The sequence below is a fragment of the Ruditapes philippinarum genome, unplaced genomic scaffold, assembly GCF_026571515.1.
Source record: "Ruditapes philippinarum isolate M1 unplaced genomic scaffold, ASM2657151v2 ctg1339_1_1_1_1, whole genome shotgun sequence".
Lineage (NCBI taxonomy): Eukaryota > Metazoa > Mollusca > Bivalvia > Venerida > Veneridae > Ruditapes > Ruditapes philippinarum.
The window spans coordinates 137063-161158 of NW_026855028.1; the positions used below are offsets into that span (position 1 = coordinate 137063).

At 32.2% G+C, this 24096-nt stretch overlaps 1 protein-coding gene across 1 annotated transcript in view; it reads right to left on the reverse strand.

The window, feature by feature from the left end:
• The window catches only part of LOC132741887 (A disintegrin and metalloproteinase with thrombospondin motifs 18-like), a 96836-nt gene extending 73186 nt beyond the window's left edge, over positions 1-23650 (reverse strand). The window contains exons 1-2 of the mRNA XM_060730152.1: positions 22846-23650; positions 16242-16293 (exon numbers count right to left, since the gene is read on the reverse strand). Coding sequence (XP_060586135.1) covers positions 16242-16293; positions 22846-22896 — 103 coding nt within the window. The 5' untranslated portion in view covers positions 22897-23650. The remainder of the gene's footprint in view (positions 1-16241; positions 16294-22845) is intronic.
• Positions 23651-24096: the final 446 nt, after the last annotated feature.

Below are 24096 nucleotides of genomic sequence, written 5' to 3' on the forward strand. Positions count from 1 at the left end.
CTGGATAAGTTATATCTGTCTGTCTTACCAACAGGTATCAAAATCCTATAATTCTCCAAAAACACATATCTATATAACCTTACAAGCCCAACAAAATTATTTTTTATTAATGAAGGTTTATTCAAATACAGTAGGGAACTACTAAAATGTCTTAAAAAATAGCTTTTTAAAGGGCATTAAGTTGATTTTGTTTTTAAATTCTAATATCTTACAAATTGTTGTAAAAAAATTTAACGAAATTGGTGAAATAACAGTCTTTTATAATCAGTGGCTCTTGATATTTTTGTTTAAAATCATTAGTGAATGAAAAGGACATTTAAAGGTTTTGAAAAAATGAACACAAATTAACCTTCACACGGGCAATAACTCTATAAATATTTGTTTAGAATAATTTGGAAACCTACTGTAAAAATGATAAAAAAATACAAAATGTGTATCATGTATAGAGAAATTAGTTCTTTAAGGCCAAAGGGCAGTAAACCGTTGATTCAAAGTAAAGTTTAAAATAATTTCAGAATCAAATATGCATTTAAAGGTTTTAATGACCAAGTTCTTTACTCGGGTAATATGTCAATGAACTCTTTACTTTGTTTCTAATCAGTTGGCTAGTCTTACTTTATGAGTTTGTATGTAACAAATTAAATGGAAAAAAAATCATAATTCTTCTTTTGATTTCTATACCCCTTGTTTCTTTGATGGCTCACCTTTAATTTTACCAGATGCATTGCAGAAGAACAAAAGCCATTTTTTTTCTTTAAAACTTACATTTGATACTGCCAAAATTATACTATGCCGAATCAAAGTGAACATTTTTATAATGTAAAATACAAGGAAAAAACGCAGCATGTATGGGCAGGCATATTAGCACATGGCTTCAATAATATATTTTAAATTCGTTCAAGAGACATGCTGTTTTTATTTAACTTTTTCTATTCTAGTTTTGAGTAATGGACTTTAAATTTGAAACTCATCCTGTGTACAAATCAACCACTTCTAGATTAGAACTATGTCAGTAGGACAGTAAGACATAGGTACAAAATGAATGAATCTTGTCTGACAGACATAATGTATGTACCACAAAAGCAAACAAATTTGACCTACAAATAAAACCAAACCTACTTTTGATTTTCGACCTCTAAGTGTGACCTTGACCTTGGAGCAACTGACCAGAGTTTTACACATTACATAGCAACTGGAAACAAAAATAAACCCAATTTTTCATCACTGCCCTTAAAAATGTGACCTTGACCTTCAGGCTAAGGAACTTAGACATTTGACCTTTCAAAGTTCAGTGAAACCTTCACCTACAACTTGCATGAAATACTTTGTTTCATGATGCCCTATAAAAAAGACTAAGTCAAAATCAATAGTAATTAGGACTTATAAAAGCCTACTTTAAACTTAATGAGGAGTTACAAATTCTCATTAGGACTTAGAGCTGTCATCGATATCGACAATATCGATGTATCGTTGATATTTTTTTGTTGATCAATAATCGATACACATTTTAAAAAATCGATACTTTTGACTAATAAATTAATTGTCTAGAAATTATACAATTCACCCAAAATATATGCAGAAACAATTATTTATATCAAATGTGATGTTTTTGTTATATAGTGGAAATATTTCATAGCAATGGTGACAAAAAATATTGTCTAGAAAAAATCATGCAGTGGACAAGACTCTGTACAGAACACGTTTTTGACTGAAATCATTGAAACGGGTATGAAAATGAATGACAGACAAGTGAGTATAGGATATTATCGATATATCGGTGTATCGTTGATTTTAGATACTTGATATCGATATATCGTTGATATGCTTTGCACTGAATCAATGACAGCTCTATTAGGACTCTTATTAAGGAGTAACCCATGCCTTATAAGAACTAAGAAATGGTTAATTATAAGTTATAAAAGTCTAATTAGGACTCTTAAAACTCCTTAACTGGACTTAGTAATTGCTAAACAGGACTTAGTAACTCCCAATTAGGAGCTTTAAATGCCTAATTAGGACTTAAAAACTCTTAATTAAAGTCAGGAAAGCCTTATTATGACACTTCTTACCTCTGCTAAGTTAACTTAACAAAGTCCTTATTATGGTTCTTTTTCACAAAGTCTGGCATCATTAAACAAAGTCCTAAACAAGCTTTTTAAACTCATATTGGGAGATTTTGGTCCAAATTAAGAAATTCCTAAATAAAAGTATGTAGGTACTAATTAGGAGTATGCAAGTCCTAATTAGACATTTATGTCTCCAAAAGAGCCTTTTCTGAACCCCTATTCATGAGTTACAAAGTCCTAATCAGGTTTTTATATTTCCTTATTAGAAAATTGTCCTTAGTTGCAAGTAAAAAATTCAAAATTAGGTTTTTATTTTCTCCTAATTGTCATTGAAAGTCCTAATTCAAGATTTCAATATCTCCTAATCAGAGTTTTATGGCTCATTATTAGTACTTTTTATGTCCTAGTTTTGACCTAACCAGGTGTTTTTTCTCCTTATTAGAAATTCTTAAAACATTAAATTTGGCAACTGGACACTTCTCTAGTAATCAAATAGAATTCAGCACTCCAAGGTTTAACAGAATCTGTTGTCTACATATATCTAAACAGTGTGACATGTTGTATGGCACATAAACCCTGTCAGTGAAAAGCGAGTGGTTTATGCCCTTATATTTGGGATACTTTCCTATATGTTAATTCACCACCTTTAGTTTTTGCATATTGTAATGCTCATTATGAGTATTATGACGTTCTACCAACGTCGTTACATTAGGAAGTTAGCAAGCCTGTCATACTGCAAGCATTCAAGATAATCTTACACTGTGCAGATATTTTAAATTATCACACCATACTTAATTAATAGGATATCTTTTTTTAACATTTAAAAACCGAAGAAAAAAAGTAAAAAGGAAGTTAAATATGAGACAGTTTGCACAGTAATAAATATTTTTTTGCTTGTATTTTGCAAGAAATGTCATTTTTCTGCACATCACATCAGCCATATATGACAACACTAGAGCCAAGAAGACTTCCAGTATCACAAACTTTTTCCTTATTTTTGTTAAAAAGTGCGAAACTAGGTGAAAAGTCATCAATTTTTTGTGCATACTATGATAAATATTTCAAAATCTGTTTCTTTTTTTGTCTCCCTCTTCTCATTATGCGAATTGTGCACAAGAATTTTTTACACACATCGTAACTGTTAATTGTGTCACATAAATTTTATAATAAGAGTACAATTAGGTCATAGCAGGTGTTATAACGTAATAACGGCATTCAGTATGTGAAGTGTTTTTCCTTAACTGAAGACTTTCACCATTAAACAATTAGCAAATATAAAATATATCATAAATAGTTAATGTCAAATATTATAAATAATGCAATTTTTAATGCATTTTACCATTTTATCTCAATCAATATGTGCATGTTAAGAAAGTCAATGTTACCATTTAAATAGGCAATGTTATACCATTTTATCTCTGTCAATGTTAGCATTTATGTGAAGTCAATGTTACCACGGAATCTTAGTCAATTTAAGCATGTATAATTTATGTTATTGTAATGTTACAATTTAAATAAGTCAATGTTACCCCTTTATTCTCTGTCAATGTTAAATAACATTTATGAATAGTGAATGTAATCACTGAATCTCAGTCAATTAAGGCATGATTGTATATGTTATTAATGTTACCAATTAAATAAGTCAATTTTACAATTTCACCTCTGTTAATGTAAAAATTTATATACAATCATGTAAAGTCAATATTACTTCTAAATCTCAGTCAATGTGAGTACCTATAAGTAATTTATGTTTCCTTGAATAAATCAATGTTACCATTCAATCTCTGTCAATGTTATCATTTTATTTCTGTCAATGTTACCACGAAATCTCAGTTAATTCAGCATTTATATCTTGTCATTGTTACAATTACAGCATTTATAATATATGTTGTCAATGTTACCACATATTCTGTTAATTAAGCACTTACATACAGTCAATTTCTATAGCACCAGTTATACAATAAATATTTGATTTTTTAAAGTAAATGGTACCATTTAAACTAAGTAAGAGATGGCATTTACAATTAACAATATATCACTTTTTTCAGTATTTGGAATGATAGTCAATGGAACCACTGATTTGCTAATTGCGTCAGTGTTGGCAAGATTAACCAGTGTATTCAGTGAATGTTACCACCTACACATGACTGGGATCATGCTATAAATTATATATGTTCATACATTGTATGCAGTAAATGTTACCACAAATATTCATTAAGTCTTGTAGACAGATTACTCAGTAAGCTCTTGTAAGCTACAAAATATAATGTGCTATGTAATGTTTCAGTGGAACATCAAATAGAGTGATGAGTTTTATATACAATAAATCCCTTTATTATAATAGTTTGTAAAGAAAAGAAAAAAAACCCAAGATTTCCTTTATAATTATCTATTAAATCAACAAACATCAGCAAATTTTCACCACAAACTAAAGTGCCAACAACAAAAGTCTAAAACTAATGAGAAATTTTATTGCAACATTTTTATCGCCGACATCTTCGCGTGCATTTTGTAGTCGTATTTTTTCGAAAATTTACCATCTGAAAGAACTTCAAAAAAACATTTTGATCTCACACAACCTCAGCACTATCGGAGAAAAAACATCGAGGATTATATTCAAAAGATTATATTTGTTTGATTTTATCAACGATTTAACGAAACAATCTTTCTCTACCTGAAATATCTAAGAAAAAAGTTTGTCTGATTACTTAGCTTTCCTAAGAATTATTTCAAGTGCTTAGGGTGTATTCTAGGTTTATAATTAAAATAATTAGCTGTGGAGGAGGAATTTGAGGTGCATATTTAAGGTAGCTCGCTACTTTCCGACCGAAATTTGACAATATCTCAGATCTTGATGATTTTTGGTATACAGATATGTAAATATGTAAGCTTTACTTCTGCAGTATTATTTCATAAATAAACAGCGTTACTATGACGTCAAAGCGCCCTCTATCGGTGCCGGCGAAATTGTGTCTTTTTTATCAATAAACCGGTCTGTTCTTATCAATTTTCATCCGATTTCATACATTATAATTTTATAATGTTCAATAAATGTATGTCTTTGTAATGGTGTCTTTCTTTAACATTTACTTAATATTCTGCTATTTTACGTCATTTTTCTCTACGTTCTGACGTCCATATTTGATGCAAATATCGCGCGATATCGCAATTCAGATTGTGTAATAAAGAAAATTCAACACGGTGAATTTTGCTATAATTTTCCGAGCGTGTAGTGAGATAGTGAATGAAAATATTTATGCAATAAAATTATAGGGTCAACGCGTAAGATATTTTGCTATTACTGTTTTAAAATAAAATAAAGGGTGAGTGAAACGTAATGATTTTGGTGACGTTAATAGATGTTGGAGTTCAAAGGATAATACCAAATAACAATTTTCTTACGTCAAACATTACGATAGTAAGAAAATGTATAAACAACACAGGGACTTAATGAAATGTATATTTTTTAAATTGTTGATTATTTTCTCATTGAAAGCATGCGCTAGATGAGCACATTTACAATGTTTAATCCGACAATCCCTTTTTAAATACTTTCCTAATTTGCAGGACACAGTCTCGTACATCTTTTAATTCTAATTTTATAATGTGATGTTGTTAAAGTGTTATATTATTATATGAATTAACTAGTTTCAGCGCAAAACAAGATTCACATATTGCTGTATGAATGAAGTAAGAATATTAGGTCGCTTAGCTTATACCCGTAGAATATTTATTTTACGTAACATTCAGCCTATAAACGTTTTCATAAAATCACATAAAGGCAGACGAGCCTCGGTGTCAAAACACATCGTAAAATGCAATTAAAATAGAAATGCATACAAATGTGCCGAAGTAATAAAATTCAGAAATAATATTCAAATATGTTAAAGGTACTCCACTGAGTTTTTTGACATGATGGAACTGAAAATATTTTTTCCAGATAAATGTACCATTTGATGTAGGTTTAGACCATTAATCTTTGTGCAAAATTTCAGAGCATTCGCGCACTTCGTTTTTCAGAATAATTATTCAAAATGAAAAGCGTTTAAACGCTTTTTCACCCAAATCTGGCTAACAAAAGCATAAAAATACGATTTTCAATTTATTTTAAAGTATATTTCTTAACTATCTTCGCATATATTTCTGTTTAAAGTGCCCCAGCACATTTATGTAAGAAATTCAAATGTTATGTTTTTGGCTTTTCAACCTCAGTGGAGTCCCTTTAAGAATATTTAAAAAACAAACTGTACAAGAAACAAAAAACCTTTATTTTATTTTTATTTTTGCTTACCATTTTTAAGTCTTTGCAATACATAGATTATATAATTATAATCTAATTAAAATGTCATGATAATTAGAAAATGAGCACTTATGTGACAAACTATAAAACTATTTTGGAAGCAAAATCATACTGAATAAAAAAATATATAAGCATATTCGCAACTGCAGACTCGAATGTGAAACACCCAATATAACCATTACTCAACTCGGATTCATTACCGCTTTTTCATTACAGTATATCATAGCGGCCCTCAAAGTATTATTTATTTCTAAAGAGTTCCACTACATTTTACCTCTGTAGAGCAACCACTCTAGGCAACAAAGGGCATTTCTCTGTAAAAGTTATACTGTATATTTAAATTAAATATAAAATATAATTATTAAATAACTTGTGCAACTTTTGTTACCACTGAATACGAATAATGTATTATGTTGACGTTATCTTGTTTTTTTTTAATACAATACAGTTTGCTTTATAACAAAAATAAAAAAATTATAAAAAAAAACAAGAAAAAAAAAACAACCTCAAAACACACTATTATGTTAGCAATAAAATGGACTTCTCCCTTATTAAGGGAGATCATAATCAGGTTTTTAACTTTGAATATTCTTCTGTTGCCACGTTGTAATCTACGCTGAATTCGGAAGGCATGGATTCGAGACACGATTGCGTATTGTACTAATAGATTATCCTTTAGAATTGTTTACTGTGTATGAAATGTTTCAAGGTCCACCTCGGACTCCTGTCATTCATTTCCAAAGAGAAGTTGATACTGTGAGAAACACTGGTTTCGTTAAATTCCCTCCGCTATAATGAATTACTGTTGAAAGCGGCGTTAAACTCAATATTAAAAAATAAGAAGATATAAAACATAAAATGCATAGTTCATTATTTTCATAGGCTCTACTTAGCACTGCATTATGTGCAGACAAAAAACGAGCTTCTCCCACAACCATAATCACACAAATTGAGAATCCTACATAATACCCTTCAATACAAGGGAATCTTTCCAGTTGATCATATATTTTTGAAACGTAAATTTGATTCATTTCCTACCAGAGACATAGATGTTATCTATGTCTCTGTTCCTACTAACTGATATATACAATTCAAAATTGTAACATATGATAACACGGAAGTTTATGTTGTACCGAGATACACATAACATGATGACATGATGACATTGCGACTGTACCAGCTTTTTCATTCTTTTTTTCTGACATTCTTTGCAAAATTTATGTTTTTATAATTTCCACTTAGGTGGCCTTTTAATTATATCTTTCAATATTCTGAATTGTCTTTCAGTCCTCGAGGTATCTATATCCATTCGTTGCAGTTTTTCAGAGATTGATACCAACGTTTGCAGACAGTTATACCCTGATTTGTTGTACATGTATATAAATGAAGATATTCATCGAAATCAGGCATCTGACAGGACTTTTAAAAAAACATTTTTACGGCACATGTCTTAATACTATTGTTGTTGATGGTTTTCACACATTTTTATACCTGTCAGTATGATATTTATCGTAAAAGTCATGAAATTTCCTTGAGAAAATTATTTGACGTCACCAAAATCATTACGTTTTATTCACCCTTTATTTTATATTCAAATAGTAATAGCAAAATATCTTACGCGTTGACCCTATATTTTTATTGCATAAATATTTTCTTTTATGACTTCACTACATGTTAAAAAAATTATAGCAAAATTCACCGTGTTGATTTTTTATTATTTCACAATCTTTATTGCGATATCGCGCGATATTTGCATCAAATATGGACGTCAGAACGTAGAGAAAAATGACGTAAAATTGCAGACTATTAAGTAAATGTTAAAGAAAGACATCATTACAAAGACATACATTTACTGAACATTATAAAATTAAAATGAAGGAAATCGGATGAAAATTGATAAAAACAGACCGGTTTATTGATAAAAAAGACACAATGTCGCCGCCACCGATAGAGGGCGCTTTGACGTCATAGTAACGCTGTTTATTTATAAAATAATGCTGCAGAAGTAAAGCTTACATATCTACATATCTGTATACCAAAAATCATCAAGATCTGAGATATTGTCAAATTTCGGTCGGAAAGTAGCGAGCTACCTTAATACGCTGCCATTTTCAGCGTTTAAAATTTTAATTGTTCACAGGTATGCTGAGTAATGACTGAAATTATAATGGTCCGCTTATTATACTGCATAATTTTCATAATTTCTAACAAAAACTATAACAACACTGATTTCTCCTCTGAATAATATATATATTTGACAGCCAAGTTTGGCAAGTCCATTATATTTATGAGGGTAAAGGTTAAATAAATGATTAAGGGGAGTGATGCCCTAGTTGTTAAGGTGTCTGCCTCTCAACCCAGAGATCATTGGTTTGAGCCCTTCTCGGGTCACGACCAATTGTTTCTTCATATGATACCAGTACTGGTTGGTTTCCAGGAAGCGGACTCGAAAGTAATTAATATAAGTTGCAAGAACTTGTTTTGCAATCAAGCTAAAATAAATATGTTTAAACCAAATAAATGATAAATTCCTTTATAAAGGAGTGTAAAATTAGTGTAAATAACCCTTACTCTGCTGGGAAAGATGACACCAGAATAGCACCACCATCCAGCCTGCACACCCATGATGTCAAACCAAACAAACTAACTTAAAATTTTCATCATTATATCCCTAAAATTGATAATGGACAGATCCAAAAATAGAAACTTGTCATGTCCATTTTTGCTGATTAGTGGTAAATTAAATAATGATCAAATTTTACTTTGATAAACGGACATTTGAAACTCATTACATTGTATTTTATCATAAAAGATTTCTATGATTTTTTTCCCCCTCAAATATAAAAGCATTATAAAGATGGCCCTCGTGGCTGATTATCAAAGGTTTAATATGTTAATAACATATATACAATGAAATGAAAGATATTTTAATTATATAACAATTGCTTAACAAATGGTGTATCTGACACCAATGCCTATCTCTAGAGATCTGATCCTACCACAAAATAACCCTATTTCAATAAACAACTTAAATTTGAGATTCTAGTTTAATAATTCCTTTCTACACTATTATGCTATACAAACTTATTTTTTGCACCTATTAGTACCACCCAGATAGCATGAAAGAAAATCGGATAATTTTTCGTCAAATACGTATTTAACTCAGCGTGACTATACAAACGAGTGCTCGACTACAAACTAATTGAGTTCATTTTACACAACAGTGCTGATCCGTTTTATACGGAACTATTCACTGTGTAATTTTAGTAACAAAGTAGCATATGGGAGAATGACATCGAAAAGTTAACTAGCCGAGTAAAAATTTAAACATTTCATTCAACGCTGCCACTCATGAGAAAAATTGAGCATGATTAAAATAGTTACATTTGACCGAGCGCTCTATTTGTCTTAAAGCGACTGTGACAATATTTATGTTTATAAATACGACAAATTAGGGTACGCAAGTGCTATAATATGGTATTATACCACACGTCAAGTAGTAAAAGTCTGTGATCATGGTGTAAAAAGGTAATCCCTCCCGTCAACAATGATCAGACGCAATTTTTTTCGTGACTTTGTTCTTTTATTTCCAATATTTGAAAAGGGTATCAGACTATGTTACACTGACCTTAATAGTGACATAAACAAAAAAAAAGAAAAACACAGTCGCAACCTTATAATCTCAAATTTACTGTTAATATTAACACTTATTGTTTATTTTATAAAGCACTTTTCAAAGATTGTATATTGTTAAAGTTCAAATAAAATGGAATTAATACTAAAGTAGGACTGTATGAACTGTAAATTTAATAACTTATTGTTAAATGTTGAATAAAGAAAACCCACTTAGGGGGCATTATGTTTTTTTATAGAAATTGTCCGCTACTTATAACTCAAAATATACATTTATGGGCTGTCTGTAAGCTCTTACATATCGGTAGCAAAGTATTTTATTCCATTTTTTGGTTGGGTTTTTTTGTCACACCAACACAGTTAAGGTTATATACTGACTTTCCAGCTTAACTTGTGGAGAAAGACCTCGGGTGCCACTCAGTGCATTATTTCAGGCGCAAGAGGAGGCCTGAGGAGATTTACTTTTAATTTGGCTTTATTTTAAATTTCAATGTATGAGGATGCTAAAGTTTGGAAGATTCAGGATTCTAATCAGGTGTGTAAGGTTGGAAAAGTCACCTTGTGACCTTATATTATAACAGTGTCAGGGGCAAGCTGTTGTTTCCTTGAGTAAAAACTTTACACTCAGTACTGGTTGGTTTCAGAAACGGATTCAAGAGTGTTTCAGTAAACAGCTTGTAACACACTTAAACTACAATAAATTTGTATTAACAAACAGTGTCAGTAAGACTTTAAATAACCTAACCGAAAAAGATTTGAGCCGCATCATGACAAAACCAACGTAATGGGTTTGGGACCAGCATGGATCCAGACCAGCCTGCGCATCCACGCAGTCTGATCAGGATCCATGCTTTTCGCTTACAACTCTATAACAAGTAGAGAAACTGATAGTGAACGGCATGGATCCTGATCAGACTGCGCGGATGTGCAGGCTGGTCTGGATCCATGCTGGTTGCAAACCCATTATGTTGGTTTTGTCATGACGCGGCTCATTTATTTTTTTACAAAATCTCACAGTGCAGGTATGTTTAACTATGATCGATATCTGACAATTATCAACAAAAAGGATGCAGCTTAACTCATATCTTAATTCAATTTCCCATCATTAATACCAAAAATCTATTAAAACATCCTTGGATCAACGGAAATGATCCTGCATTAAAATATATACAAGTACATCAAGTATGATTCAAAGTTAAAGGCACAATAGGCCTCAGAAAAACATAAATTTTTACTTCTAAAGAAAGGGCAAAGTTTGAAATTTTCATAATGTTTAAATATTGCTTTAAATGAATGTTAGATGCTTGTTACCTGAAGAAAGTAGCAATAGATGTGAAATAATTTTTCATGAAAGAAGCAAAATGTAAACATAGTAGTATTTTTACTTCCATACAAAATACTAGATCACTATAACTGTACTTTTTGCCAAAAAGCAACAGATGATGAAAATGGTTCAGGTAATTGGCCGATGAGTAACTTTTTGGATATTATTAAAAGTACATCAAAAATCTAAAAAACATTCAGTAATAAAAATTAAAAGTATTTCTGAGGCATAATGGGCCTTTAAAACGTATATAAAGTATACTGATTTTTTTTATCACATTTTTTAATCAAAAATTCTGTGCAGTTAAATCTCGGTGGAAAAATAATTTGCTACCCATGCATGTATCCATGATTGAGTGAAAAGTTAAAGATTATCAAATAAAACGCAATATTTTTACTTTATCTAACGAATAAATCATTGCGAAGTGATGCTATTTAAATCTAATCAGAAACCAACCACTTGCTGCCTGTTAACTAGGCGTTTATTGAAATTATAACTCTATGTAAACCATGGCAGGATGCCTGTATGAAAACCTATGTGATTACAGTAGTATCCTGTAAATTACTTAATAAATGCCATGTTTAATCACCATTATAGATCTCCTGTCTTTCCTATTATATCTTTGTGCTGTTTTATATATTGTGTCGGGTTGTTATTTTTTTTTATTTTTATTTTTTTTTTTTTTTTTTTTTCCAGTAACCTGAAATTAATCTTTATTGTATAAAAGCACAAAAGATCAGCATTTTCATATACAATGCTGATATACAAAAAATTATCATACAATTCAGATATACTCATTACTGTGAATTCATTTAATTTCGTGGACATGAATTTATTTCCTGGTTTTGTCACAGAGAACATGTTAGTGGGTACTTGATTCAGGGGATTGTTTATTTTTCCAAAAGGTAAAATGTAAATAATGTAATCCAAAATAATCTCATAGCAGACAAAATAAAATTTTGTTGGATCTTAAATTTGTGGACTGAACTATCCGAGATAACCATGAAAATAAGTATGCCACAAATAATAATGATTTTTCACAATGCTAAAAGTAGGGGAAAGACATCTTCTAAAAAGATCATTTAAAAAATTTTGATCATTACCGGTAATTAAATCAAGAAATAATTGTTTCTATAGCTACTGCCCTTAAGAGCTATAATGTAAGAATTATCATTGTTAAACTATTTCATCTACATGTTAAAGCAAAAGTCACAAATATTATATCAAGTGGCTAGAAGTAACATTGTCCTAATTCAAGTCCTATGGTCCAAATTTAAGTCTAATGTCAAAACTGAGGTCATATTATGTACCTTAAGTTCACTAACATTGGAATGACATTTTCTTTAAGTCCTTTAATGTTATATTTATAATAAAGTACTTTTTAGAATAAAACAAATTACTTTAAATAAATATATTTCAATTAAATACTTTAAATGCTTTATTTATTGTCATATTGCCTATTCCACCAGTATAAAGCTTAACCTGCCTTCACTACACATAAACCAGTCTGTCCTACATTGGATAACAACATGCCTTCCCCACATATGAACCAGTCTTCACTACACATGGACAAGCCTTTATTACACATGAACCAGCCTTTATTAAACATGAACCAGCCTACACTACACATGAACCAGCCTACACTACCCATGAACCAGCCTACACTACCCATGAACCAGCCTACACTACACATAAACCAGCCTACACTACACATGAACCAGTCTTTACTACACATAAACCAGCCTACACTACACATGAACCAGTCTTTACTACACATAAACCAGCCTACACTACACATAAACCAGTCTTTACTACACATGAACCAGCCTCTACTACACATGAACCTGCCTACACTACACATAAACCAGCCTACACTACACATAAACCAGCCTACACTACCCATGAACCAGTCTTTACTACACATGAACCAGCCTACACTACACATGAACCAGCCTACACTACACATGAACCAGCCTACACTACACATGAACCAGCCTTTACTACACATGAACCAGCTTACACTACACATGAACCAGCCTTTACTACACATAAACCAGCCTTCACTACACATAAACCAGCCTGTCCTACACATACAACAGCCTTCACTATACATGAACCAGACCACACTTCACATAAACCAGTCTCACTACACATAAACCAGCCTTCACTACACATACACCAGCATTCACTACACATAAACCAGACTTCACAACACATAAACCTGCCTTCACTACATAAAAACCAGCCTACACTACACATGAACCAGCCTTCACTACACATAAACCAGTCTGTCCTAGACATAAAGCAGCCTGCACTACACATAAACCAGCCTGCACTACACATGAACCAGCCTACACTACACATGAACCAGCCTACACTACACATAAACCAGACTACACTACACATGAACCAGCCTTTACTACACATAAACCAGCCTACACTACACATGAACCAGCCTTTATTACACATGAACCAGCCTTTACTACACATAAACCAGCCTACACTACACATGAACCAGCCTACACTACCCATGAACCAGCCTTTACTACACATAAACCAGCCTACACTACCCATGAACCAGCCTACACTAAACATGAACCAGCCTTTACTACACATAAACCAGCCTACACTACACATGAACTAGCCTACACTACACATGAACCAGCCTACACCACAAATGAACCAGCCTACACTAAACATGAACCAGCCGTCACTCCACATAAATATGCCTTCACTACACATAAACCAAGCTTCACTGCACATGAACCAGCCTTTATTACACATGAACCAGCCTTTATTACACATGAACCAGCCTTCACTACCATAAACCAGCTTGCACTGCACAAAAACCATTTTCTACATCACATAAACCAGCCTGTGGTACACATAAACCAGCCTGTCCTACACATAAACTAGCCTGCACTACACAGAAACCAGTTGCCCCTACCACAAACCACCCTGCACTGCATATAATGTGCATTCTGACCATGATAAATGCTGCTTAATCATGCTGAAATAAACCTCCCTTATATTTAAACTGGTAGTTCAAAATTCAAAGAAAGACAAATCTATACAAAATTAGCAGGGCACTAGGCAAGTGGCTTTGTATATAAATCATTTTGATAAACTATTCAACTTCATCTAACTAAACTACTTGTCTCTAGAGGTCCTAGTGATTATATATAGGTTGCATATTGGAATGAGAATTTTACTTTCATTTTTATCTAATTTTTATATCCTGCTAAATACAGGAGTTCTGATTTATGCTTTCTGGGATTAGAGAGACCCAGATAATGTTACTGGTATCATAAAGCTCGTGATAAAAAGTTTAATCATTTTGATAAGTAATGTTGGAAATATCTTGTGAAATGGTCATTGTAGATTATTTTCATACATTTATTGTATCTACCTATTTCAAACAACATATTAAACATCCAAAAATCTTTGATAAAATATACCAAATGCCTTTAAAAAAAATTATATTATAGTACATAATATCAGTTTAAAAATATCTATCCATGATTTTAGACCATTTCAAATTTTCAATTAAATATCTGGCTATATGTTCCCGATATTACCAGTAATCCAAGCAAAATAAGAAATTTAATACATTAAATAATAAAAACAATAACAAAACTAGAATAAATGGTATGAATGACAAAGATCCTAAGTATATGTTAGTGTTTATACGTGCTGTTTTACAGAAATTAGAAACTTCCACTTAGTGGAAAGCTTTATTTGGCTTCATAAAATTAATATTCACTCTATTATGTCACATCTCAGTTCTATGAAGCAATATGAAAATCAAAAAGCGACTGTGAATAGAAATTGATATAGTATCTATGTTTGTTCTTCTATGCAAATTAACACACATAATTTTTTAAAAAACACAATGTTTTCATTTGATGACAAATAAAGCTGGACACTAATATTATCAACTATGAATGTGCGCCGTTTTGAAGAGTGAAAGTAGTTCTCTATGTCAAAATTATAATTAATGCAGACATTGAGGACAAGCTCACGTTCTTTCACCATTAAAAGGTAATAAATATGTTTAAACATTAAATGCAGATACTACAATATTTGCGCTAATTTTTATGAAAATTCTTATATTCTAAAATTGTTCTAATAAGTAAAAAGTTTTTGTGAGATTTAACATAACCATATAGTATGATACTTAACCATACATAAAACTTACGCTTTTTCTCTATTTTAAAGGGCAGAAATATTATGACAAAATATTTATTTTCAAATTTGCATCAACCAATTAAATCTACACATTTCTTTACTATTTTCAATTTTTTTTTAATTTTTTTTTTATTTGTCAGCTCACATTGATCTTGCACACTGTTTTTAGTCTCTTAATGCATATGTATACTGGTTGAGTGGTTGTATACTAGGTGTGGCATGTAGATGCGACAATGTATTTCTATTCAAGTGTCCATTGTTCATACAGTTAACACTTGCTACAAATGTACTTGTATTGTTTCACACAAAAACAGTTTTGTTGTCATGTACTTGGTTCATTTTGCTGACAATTAACATATATAGAAAATGCAAAACAAAATTAAAACACTGCATTCTTCTTTGATATACTGGTTAATAAGTAAGAAAGACATCCTCTTTTATGCCTCTTTAACATAAAAATGTAAAGGGGATGGGGGCAGGGCTTTATTTCCTCCTATAGCAGGGGCCGTTTGAGGGTAACTCCCCTCCCCTCCCCCCCCCCCCCCCCCCCAAAAAAAAAAAAAATCTTTAAAATCATGCAGATTTCCCAAAAAATTTAATTGACATGAACTTTTTCTTCTTCCCCTTTAACAAAAAACATCTTATTATTTCCCAAAAAAAGGAAAAAGGCTGGGGTAAAAGCCCTTGGAAGGGATGGAGAGAGAGACTGGCCGAGAGACCTTGCACTAACCTTGAGGTATATTGTTCTTGTCACTGGTCAATATTCCATTTATTGCACATATCTGAAAAACATAAACATTGATTTATAATATATAATTTGAAATAGTACGCCATACTGGTTGGGGACCATCAACCACACACTTTCTGAACATTTTTCCATACAGATTTCATAATTTTAAAGCTAGAGATCTGAAAATTTGACACAGTACAGCTAGGTTCTTCACCTATCTTGAAAATTAGTTTGTTTATTTCTGATTATGTTGACATTTACATCTGAGGCCGATCAATGATGGAATCAAAATTACCTAAATTGTCCACACTACAGTAGCCTAGCCAGTAGTAATTGTTTTATTTTACAACTTACTACAATATTTTCTAAATTGCGATAAATGCAGAAAAACAAAAATAAAATACAAATGGTGTAATTTATAAAGGGGAAGTAACTCGTCCACATATGTTAGAAAATAATCTTAAAATGCGCAATTTTAATAAGGCAGTGAAATAACGGAAAGTTTTTTTTGTTGTTGTTGTTTCTTCAAAAACTTAATAACGTTCCAAATTTCCTAATTTGTTTGGTTAATAAATATACAACTACAGTATCGTTATTTCTCGAAACCCGTTATCCAGCACAGAAATACTGTATCTAGTATTTATTTGGCGTTTTTAAAAGGGGGTGTTTGTGGTATTTTGTAGCATTATTGACCAGACAAATAAGCTAAATGCCTGTGATATGCAAAAGAAAATATATACTAGTATTTATGATATAAACCGATATAAACCGCTAGTTAATAGACAATGATGATGGTAAACATGCAAAAAATATGAAATAAACACTCGTACAAGCGCATGATCTTCTCTCCAATTTCAGTAATATTCTACAAAAACAAGCGTTTAGCTGCCAGGTGTGAATGTATCATTGAAGCTCTATCAAAACGGCAGTATATCACACATCAGTCTTTAACGTGCAATATAGTAAGATAGCCTTGCCGTCAGCTCATAAAATGTTTAATAAAATTTCACGATAATGCAATATGATTTCGATGTATTGATAAATAACCGTGCAGTCTTGTGCCTATCATTTTGCTTCACACGAGAAATAGAGGTTTCTATCATTTTATAAGTATAACTACATCATAAATGTCATTTCAACAAGAAACACGAAGACGCTGGGGATTTAACACACCCAACATAAAAATATAGGCCTAAATCGTATGACCGATTTCGATATCAAGTTATATTTTCAGAGATAAAACTGCACGGAGCTTACTTAGACATGTTAAATTTGCTCAATACAGTAGCACGGAAGATCTTTTTCATGTAATTGTTGATATTCCGAACCAGTTCTTCAATATTGACGCAAATGAAAATCTTAATCCTAAATTGGCGCAAAATTAAAATTTTGATTCACTTGATGTTCCGTTATGTCAAAACAAAAATCTAGATTTGTTCACTATCGGCCGTTTTATAAAACCATTACAACCTGGGATCATATTCATATATTAAGAAGTACCAGACAACATATCAATCAAAGCTAACACTTAAGTAGATTGGTTTGCTCATGACTAGGAGTTTACGGAAGGAACATATACTCCTTCAGGCACCGGAGTACGAAGCACATATACGACAACCACATGCTCTGAAAGAGATCATTGGGGTAAAAGCCAAAGAGCATAAGCGAGAAGAGATTATTTCAAATTCCATTTGTTGCTTTCGAAATAACCGGAACACCAGCATTTGGCATTATTAACAGCTTGTGTCAATCCTTATAAGTCACTATTCCTGTTATAGAAACGCCTTTCCGTCATTCTAGGGCTGTATGCAACGTTACCGTCCGAACAACAGCATGTAGGCGGCAGAATACACAGAGAAGGACCTTACAGTGTTAGTACCAAAGTTCAAGTTTGAGGCATTTCAGTTTATTTACTGTTGCATTATTTTTTTTGTCTGTAATGCCCACTGAAGACTTAGTCGTTTTATTTTTCCTGAGGTAGTACATGGGTACAGCAGTGGGCTTGTTTCAGTGGCGACCGTGTTTCTATTACATACACGGTGTAGAGAACCGATTCATGGAACCTCCGTTTCTAAAGTCTTATCTGACAGACAAAATTGTTAGTGGTGGAGCGTTTGAATCGAACTTGCATATTATATTCTCACAGTGCTCTATGCCTTTATTCTGTACAATGTGCCCAGACTGTATTTCATATTACTGGCTAAAGTAAGGTTCTCATCAAACAATTTAGCTAAACCGCAGACAACATCAGTAGTTCATCACGGGTAAACCGTTTGGCAGAACTTGATTTGACGCGTCGTAAGGCAAAAATGATTTGGACAACTATTGCCAATTCAGTGTAAACTTCCCGTAGTTTGTTAAATACGGCTTCATGTTGTCTGCAAGTGCGACTTAATTTTTCATTACGAATACTTAAACGCATGACACGGATGTTCTGCCTCATTACATATTAATGTCACAGCGACATTGTTCTTAAATGTTAAAAGCGCTATTTTTCGGCCCTTTCCGTCAGTCCTCGGATAAAAACCTCGAACACTACAGTAAGAATACACAGAACGTCCATAGTTTGACGGAAAGAGCCGGGAAGATGCAATCGTCTGAGTACTAGAATATTATTAAACGGAAAGTTTGATTAAGAACGGTTAAGAAAAACAGACATTTCGTTTTCCTGCTAACGTCCGTCACGCTATACCTTCGTCACGGTATATGTCAAATTAAGGAGCTCTTCTTTGAATCACTTCTGTACTTTGCTCTGATACACTCCGATATGAAAAAATAGGTTGATTATACAAATGTTTTCAAACAAATCTGTTTTTCACTGTTTATCAAAGATGAAAAGTTTCCTCCTTTTTTTAAATCTAACTTAGTGAAAAAAACTAACAAAAAAAACTCGTTTAAAAAAGATGGATGGATAAGTTATTTGAAAAGTTGTAAATTATAATTACTTAAATTATCAAATTATCAGCCGTGTACTTCTTGAACCGTCTACAAGATTATCTTTGATCATAGCATAAAACATTGCACATCAAAAACGAATTAATGTAAAGTTAACTACATCCCGCTTTATGTTAACTAATCAGTTTTTTTCCGAAAAAAAATGAGTGTTAAACCACCGTCGATAACCGGTCATACTCATGTGCAGCAAAGTCAATTTCTTCATGATAAATGTGAACTTCTCTTAGTGAATTAAACAACATAAGGCCGATTTCTGTAACGTAATATTTCCTTGTGCTATTGAATAAGCATATTTTCAGAAGCAGTATTTATGAATTTGCAAAAAAATGGTTACATGACATGCGGCATCTTCAAATGCCTTCAAAAGTATCACGACACTTATGTTTTGACAGTGTTTTATATTGAACATAAAATAGTTCGTGTTAATGACCGACAGACATCTTTAAAAACTGTGATTTAGTGGATATTTATTCATTCATTCAGTAATTTAGACATACCGATTTCTTTATTTGCGATAGTGAAATGGTGCATTTAAATACATGTAAGTGAATAACGCTGGACAAACAAGAATCTATGGCCCCTAGGGCAAGTTATGGAAAGTCGTAAAGTCTCCTTTGGATTCTGAATGCCGGTGAAGTGGTTGTCTAATATCATCACATCTTCTATATTCCAGTCTTTCCTGTTTTAGTCGGTACATTCGGAGTACCTCACCGATAACCCTTTAATCCTTTAACAATCGCGACTTCTCGGCATCTTTTCGGAAAGGAATCTGGATTATCATGAATAACTGGCGAGGTGTTCCAAGTTGGATTGCAATTGTTAAATAAGGGAATACAGTGAAAATCGTAATTTTCTTATTTAGTCATGTCATTTCAGCCCAAACAGGCAGTAAATACACCTAATTAATTAAATGAACATTATGCCCCAGAAACAAATACTTTTTTCCTCTACGTGAGTTTCAAAAAGCTGACATAAAAGTCACAAAATGAAAACAAACTAGAATTTTGATTTCTATACAAAACACTAAATTTCTATAACATTACTTATTGTCTAAAGGCAACAAAATCCAAAGAACTGACGGTTCAGGTAATAGGCCAATAAGACGTTTTTTTGGAAACTTCACAATGTATATCAGGACACCAAAAATGGAAAAAAAACTTTAGGGAAATAAAAGTGAAAGCATTTATATATGGGTCATAATGGGCCTTTAAAACAATTCATAACAGTTTGGTCATGTATTGTTCTTACATGTGTTGCAATTGTTTTGTTTTTTGGTGATTACAATTATTCAAATTATTCAAATACATTAAATTCTCAACGTGCTATTCATATCATATTTCATAATTGAGCCGCGTCACGACAAAACCAACACAGTGGGTTTGCGACTAGCATGGATCCAGACAAGCCTGCGCATCCGCGCAGTCTGGTCAGGATCCATGCTGTTCGCTTACAAACCCTATTACAACTAGAGAAACTGATAGCGAACAGCATGGATCCTGATCAGACTGCGCGGATGCGCAGGCTGGTCTGGATTCATGCTGGTCGCAAACGCACTATGTTGGTTTTGTCGTGACACGGCTAATTTCATTTAGCATTCATATAACATACATATATTAAACAATAAAATACATGCAATGCATACATTGGTACTATTCTAAATGTTCTGTTGCGGGAATGATATATCCAACTGATTAAGAACGCTTCCGTTTGCAAACGACATTTTATAAAGTCGAATACCTGTTTTGTGCGGTTCTTTTTAAATAGTATCTTGGACGCATGTTTGCAACATTTTTTCTTCTTATTAACGTTTACAGTATTTTCTGTACTTTCTACCGTCATTATTGTCTTCTTCACAAATAACTGTCAACTTCGCCGCGCGAAGTTAGCGGTAGAGAACATATAAGGTTTCTGGTATATTTACTGGTATATGACAAATTCTATCATTCGGAATGTCTCTCCGATTACCACTAATCAAACAAACTCCTCACTTTGGACCATTGCGCAAAAGTCTGATAATCAACCCTTATCAAAGAGGCAAAAATTTTCGAGACCAAAACGTAACGTAAAACAACCTCCACTAAGAACTTAAACTCATGACATACCTAGTGCTTTTCTAGCCTAATCGAATTGAATATACCCCCACCCGTTTTACAAGCTATTATACAGTTTTAAGCTCGCATAATTTAAAAAAAAAAGAAAAAAAAAGATCCAAGGGCACTCACTTGATAATTTTCATATTTAAAAGCCGATATCGGAGAGTTGTACTCAGTGGCCATTTAGCGGTATTTAAATAGTTTATCGGAGTTGTATTCTGATACGAGCAATTCGTTCAAATTTTACATCAATGTTGAAGATGTACCCGTAACAATAAATGATAACGTGTTTTTATCTCTGCTCCTCTTCTAACTCTATCAAGTGTTCAAACTAGAAACACGACTGTACGGCTGTTCGTCTGACGTAAATTTATGAAATGATCAAAGTATTGGTAACCCTCGGTGATAAATTGCTACAACCACCAAGTGATACTCCTTCTTTGATAGACCTGTCGAACACTTTAAGTGTCTTTACCGACAGATTAACACTGTTTAGATTAAAAGATACCCGATTAGACAGGTGTTTGCTTAGCCGCTACACATACAGAAGGCAATTGAACCCTTTCCGGACAGTTCCATTCTATATATGCGGTAAAATATATGGGCTCCGATTGGTTTAGAACTTAATAAAATTACCGATATTGCAAAATCAAGCTATAATTTTCAACCCCTAAGTAACAAAATTGTCTATTCTAGTTCTTTACAACAGACGGAGTCATTTCAGACGTTTTGGTAAATCAGTCAATCAAACCAGACCTCGTTTATTTTTAAATAATGGAAACCAGGTTAAAAGTATTTGATAACAGAAAAATGAATGGAGAATTCTAAATATGTATTTTAAACAAGATAATGATGTTATAAGATAACTCATACGATATCAAATTGTTTTTTCTATTACAAAAACAGACATTCGTATGAAAGTTGGGATTGATTCACCGGCTGTCAAGATATACATAAATACACCTGTATTTATCAAAATTGACCGAAAGTCTGCAAAAAAAACGCCAGAATCACTGCAGCGTTTAGAGCCCCCATTGTGAATACAACTAAATTAGAATCTGCACAACAAGCAAAATAGACGTCTGCATTGATGATTAACATTTAACAACTATAACTTCCTATATATACATACACCACATAATTAAATTGTCATAAATATAGCCTAAAACTCACGTGCATTTCAATTTAAATAAAATATTCTAAGGTTTAACTTTCGCTTATATACATACATACGTGCACACATTAATACGAAATTAAAAAAAAAGAATGTTGCAACTGAAATTAAATGAAAATTTTACACAAAAATGCATGAAAATTTATTGACTGCATTTTATTGCTATAACGCCAAGGTACTGATAGTTTTATAGCATGCTAGGTAGGTGCAAAATGATCATTAATAAATAAATAAGATGTAATATCTAAAAAAAAGTACCAAGTATTAAAATTCTTAAGCGATTATACCCCCGTAAAACATATTGCTTTGCATTTATCATGTGATGTAAAAATGAAAAATATCATTCGAAATATATATACATGTATATGTAAATTATACTTACCAGAATTAGTGATATCCCAATTTGGGTATAAATTCCTAAACACCTTTTCATTTTCCTTACTCCATAGTTTTCCTTCCTTAAACACTGCCAATCTTATAGTCCACATTTGTTTTATATTTCTCAATTCATTACACAAAATGATATATCATTGTTTAAAGTAGAACTTAGTCCGAGACTCTAATTGTACACTACAAGCCGAACTAAGGGATATATGTATGAAAACTACAATGAAATATTACACAAAGCTTCCAAAGTAAGCATTAAAACTTTATCAAATACCGCTATCCATGTTTTCTGCACGTTATTACCATATTCTCAATTGTTTTATATAAAGCTAGCGTACGTCTCTCCGAATTTTTTCATCAAAGTGTATAAATGTAACCTTTAAGTCTATTTTCATAACTTTATCTTAAACCAAATTGAAAAAAAAAGATATTAAATTATGTACGGTGGATACTCTGGCCTAGCTACTCGCTTTTATTAATCTACGAAAAAGTCAGTAATATATCCCGCAAACCCCCTGCCTAACTCTTCGTCGGAGAAAAAATGTCTTAAATTTTCTTTCATACCTTTTCGTTTATATAGCTTGTATTTTTTACAAAGTGTAGTAATTACAGATAGAAGCGCGCGTACCGTTGTCTGTCAATCGCCAAATTAACTAGTTGTCCGCGTGAAGGCACGCTTCTTCTCCCGTTTCCCCCTTTGATACCAGAAAGGTAACAGAAGTTTAACAACTAGTTACCGATGATAAAGTGCTTTTTTCTGCAGTTATTTCTCAAAAAGAATTTAAACCTCTTTATTTACGTACAAAAAAGAGAGAAATAAGCTATATGTTTCGAACTCATAAAATATCAAAACTTAAAACAATAATTTTCGACAAATAAACCATCTTATGACGATTATTGACTATTTTTTCACCGTATTATTGAAGTGTATGTACTACTGTTGAACTTGTTAACCCATAAACCATAAACCACAAGTATAATATATAAACGGTTTCTTATAAACTATAAAGAAAATTTAACACATATATATATATTCTGAAGGTATCCTGTGTGAAACAAGACAAGAAAAAATCGTTCACTGAAATTCTCTGATAACACCAAGAAAAAACATTCAAAACGGTCTTGGTTATGTTTTTGGCATTACAGGTGTCCACAGAGTCTTTTTTAGATATTGTTAAAAAAACATATAAGTATAATGCGTCGTAAAACGGATTACATGTATATGTTTTTTTTCATTTTCCATATT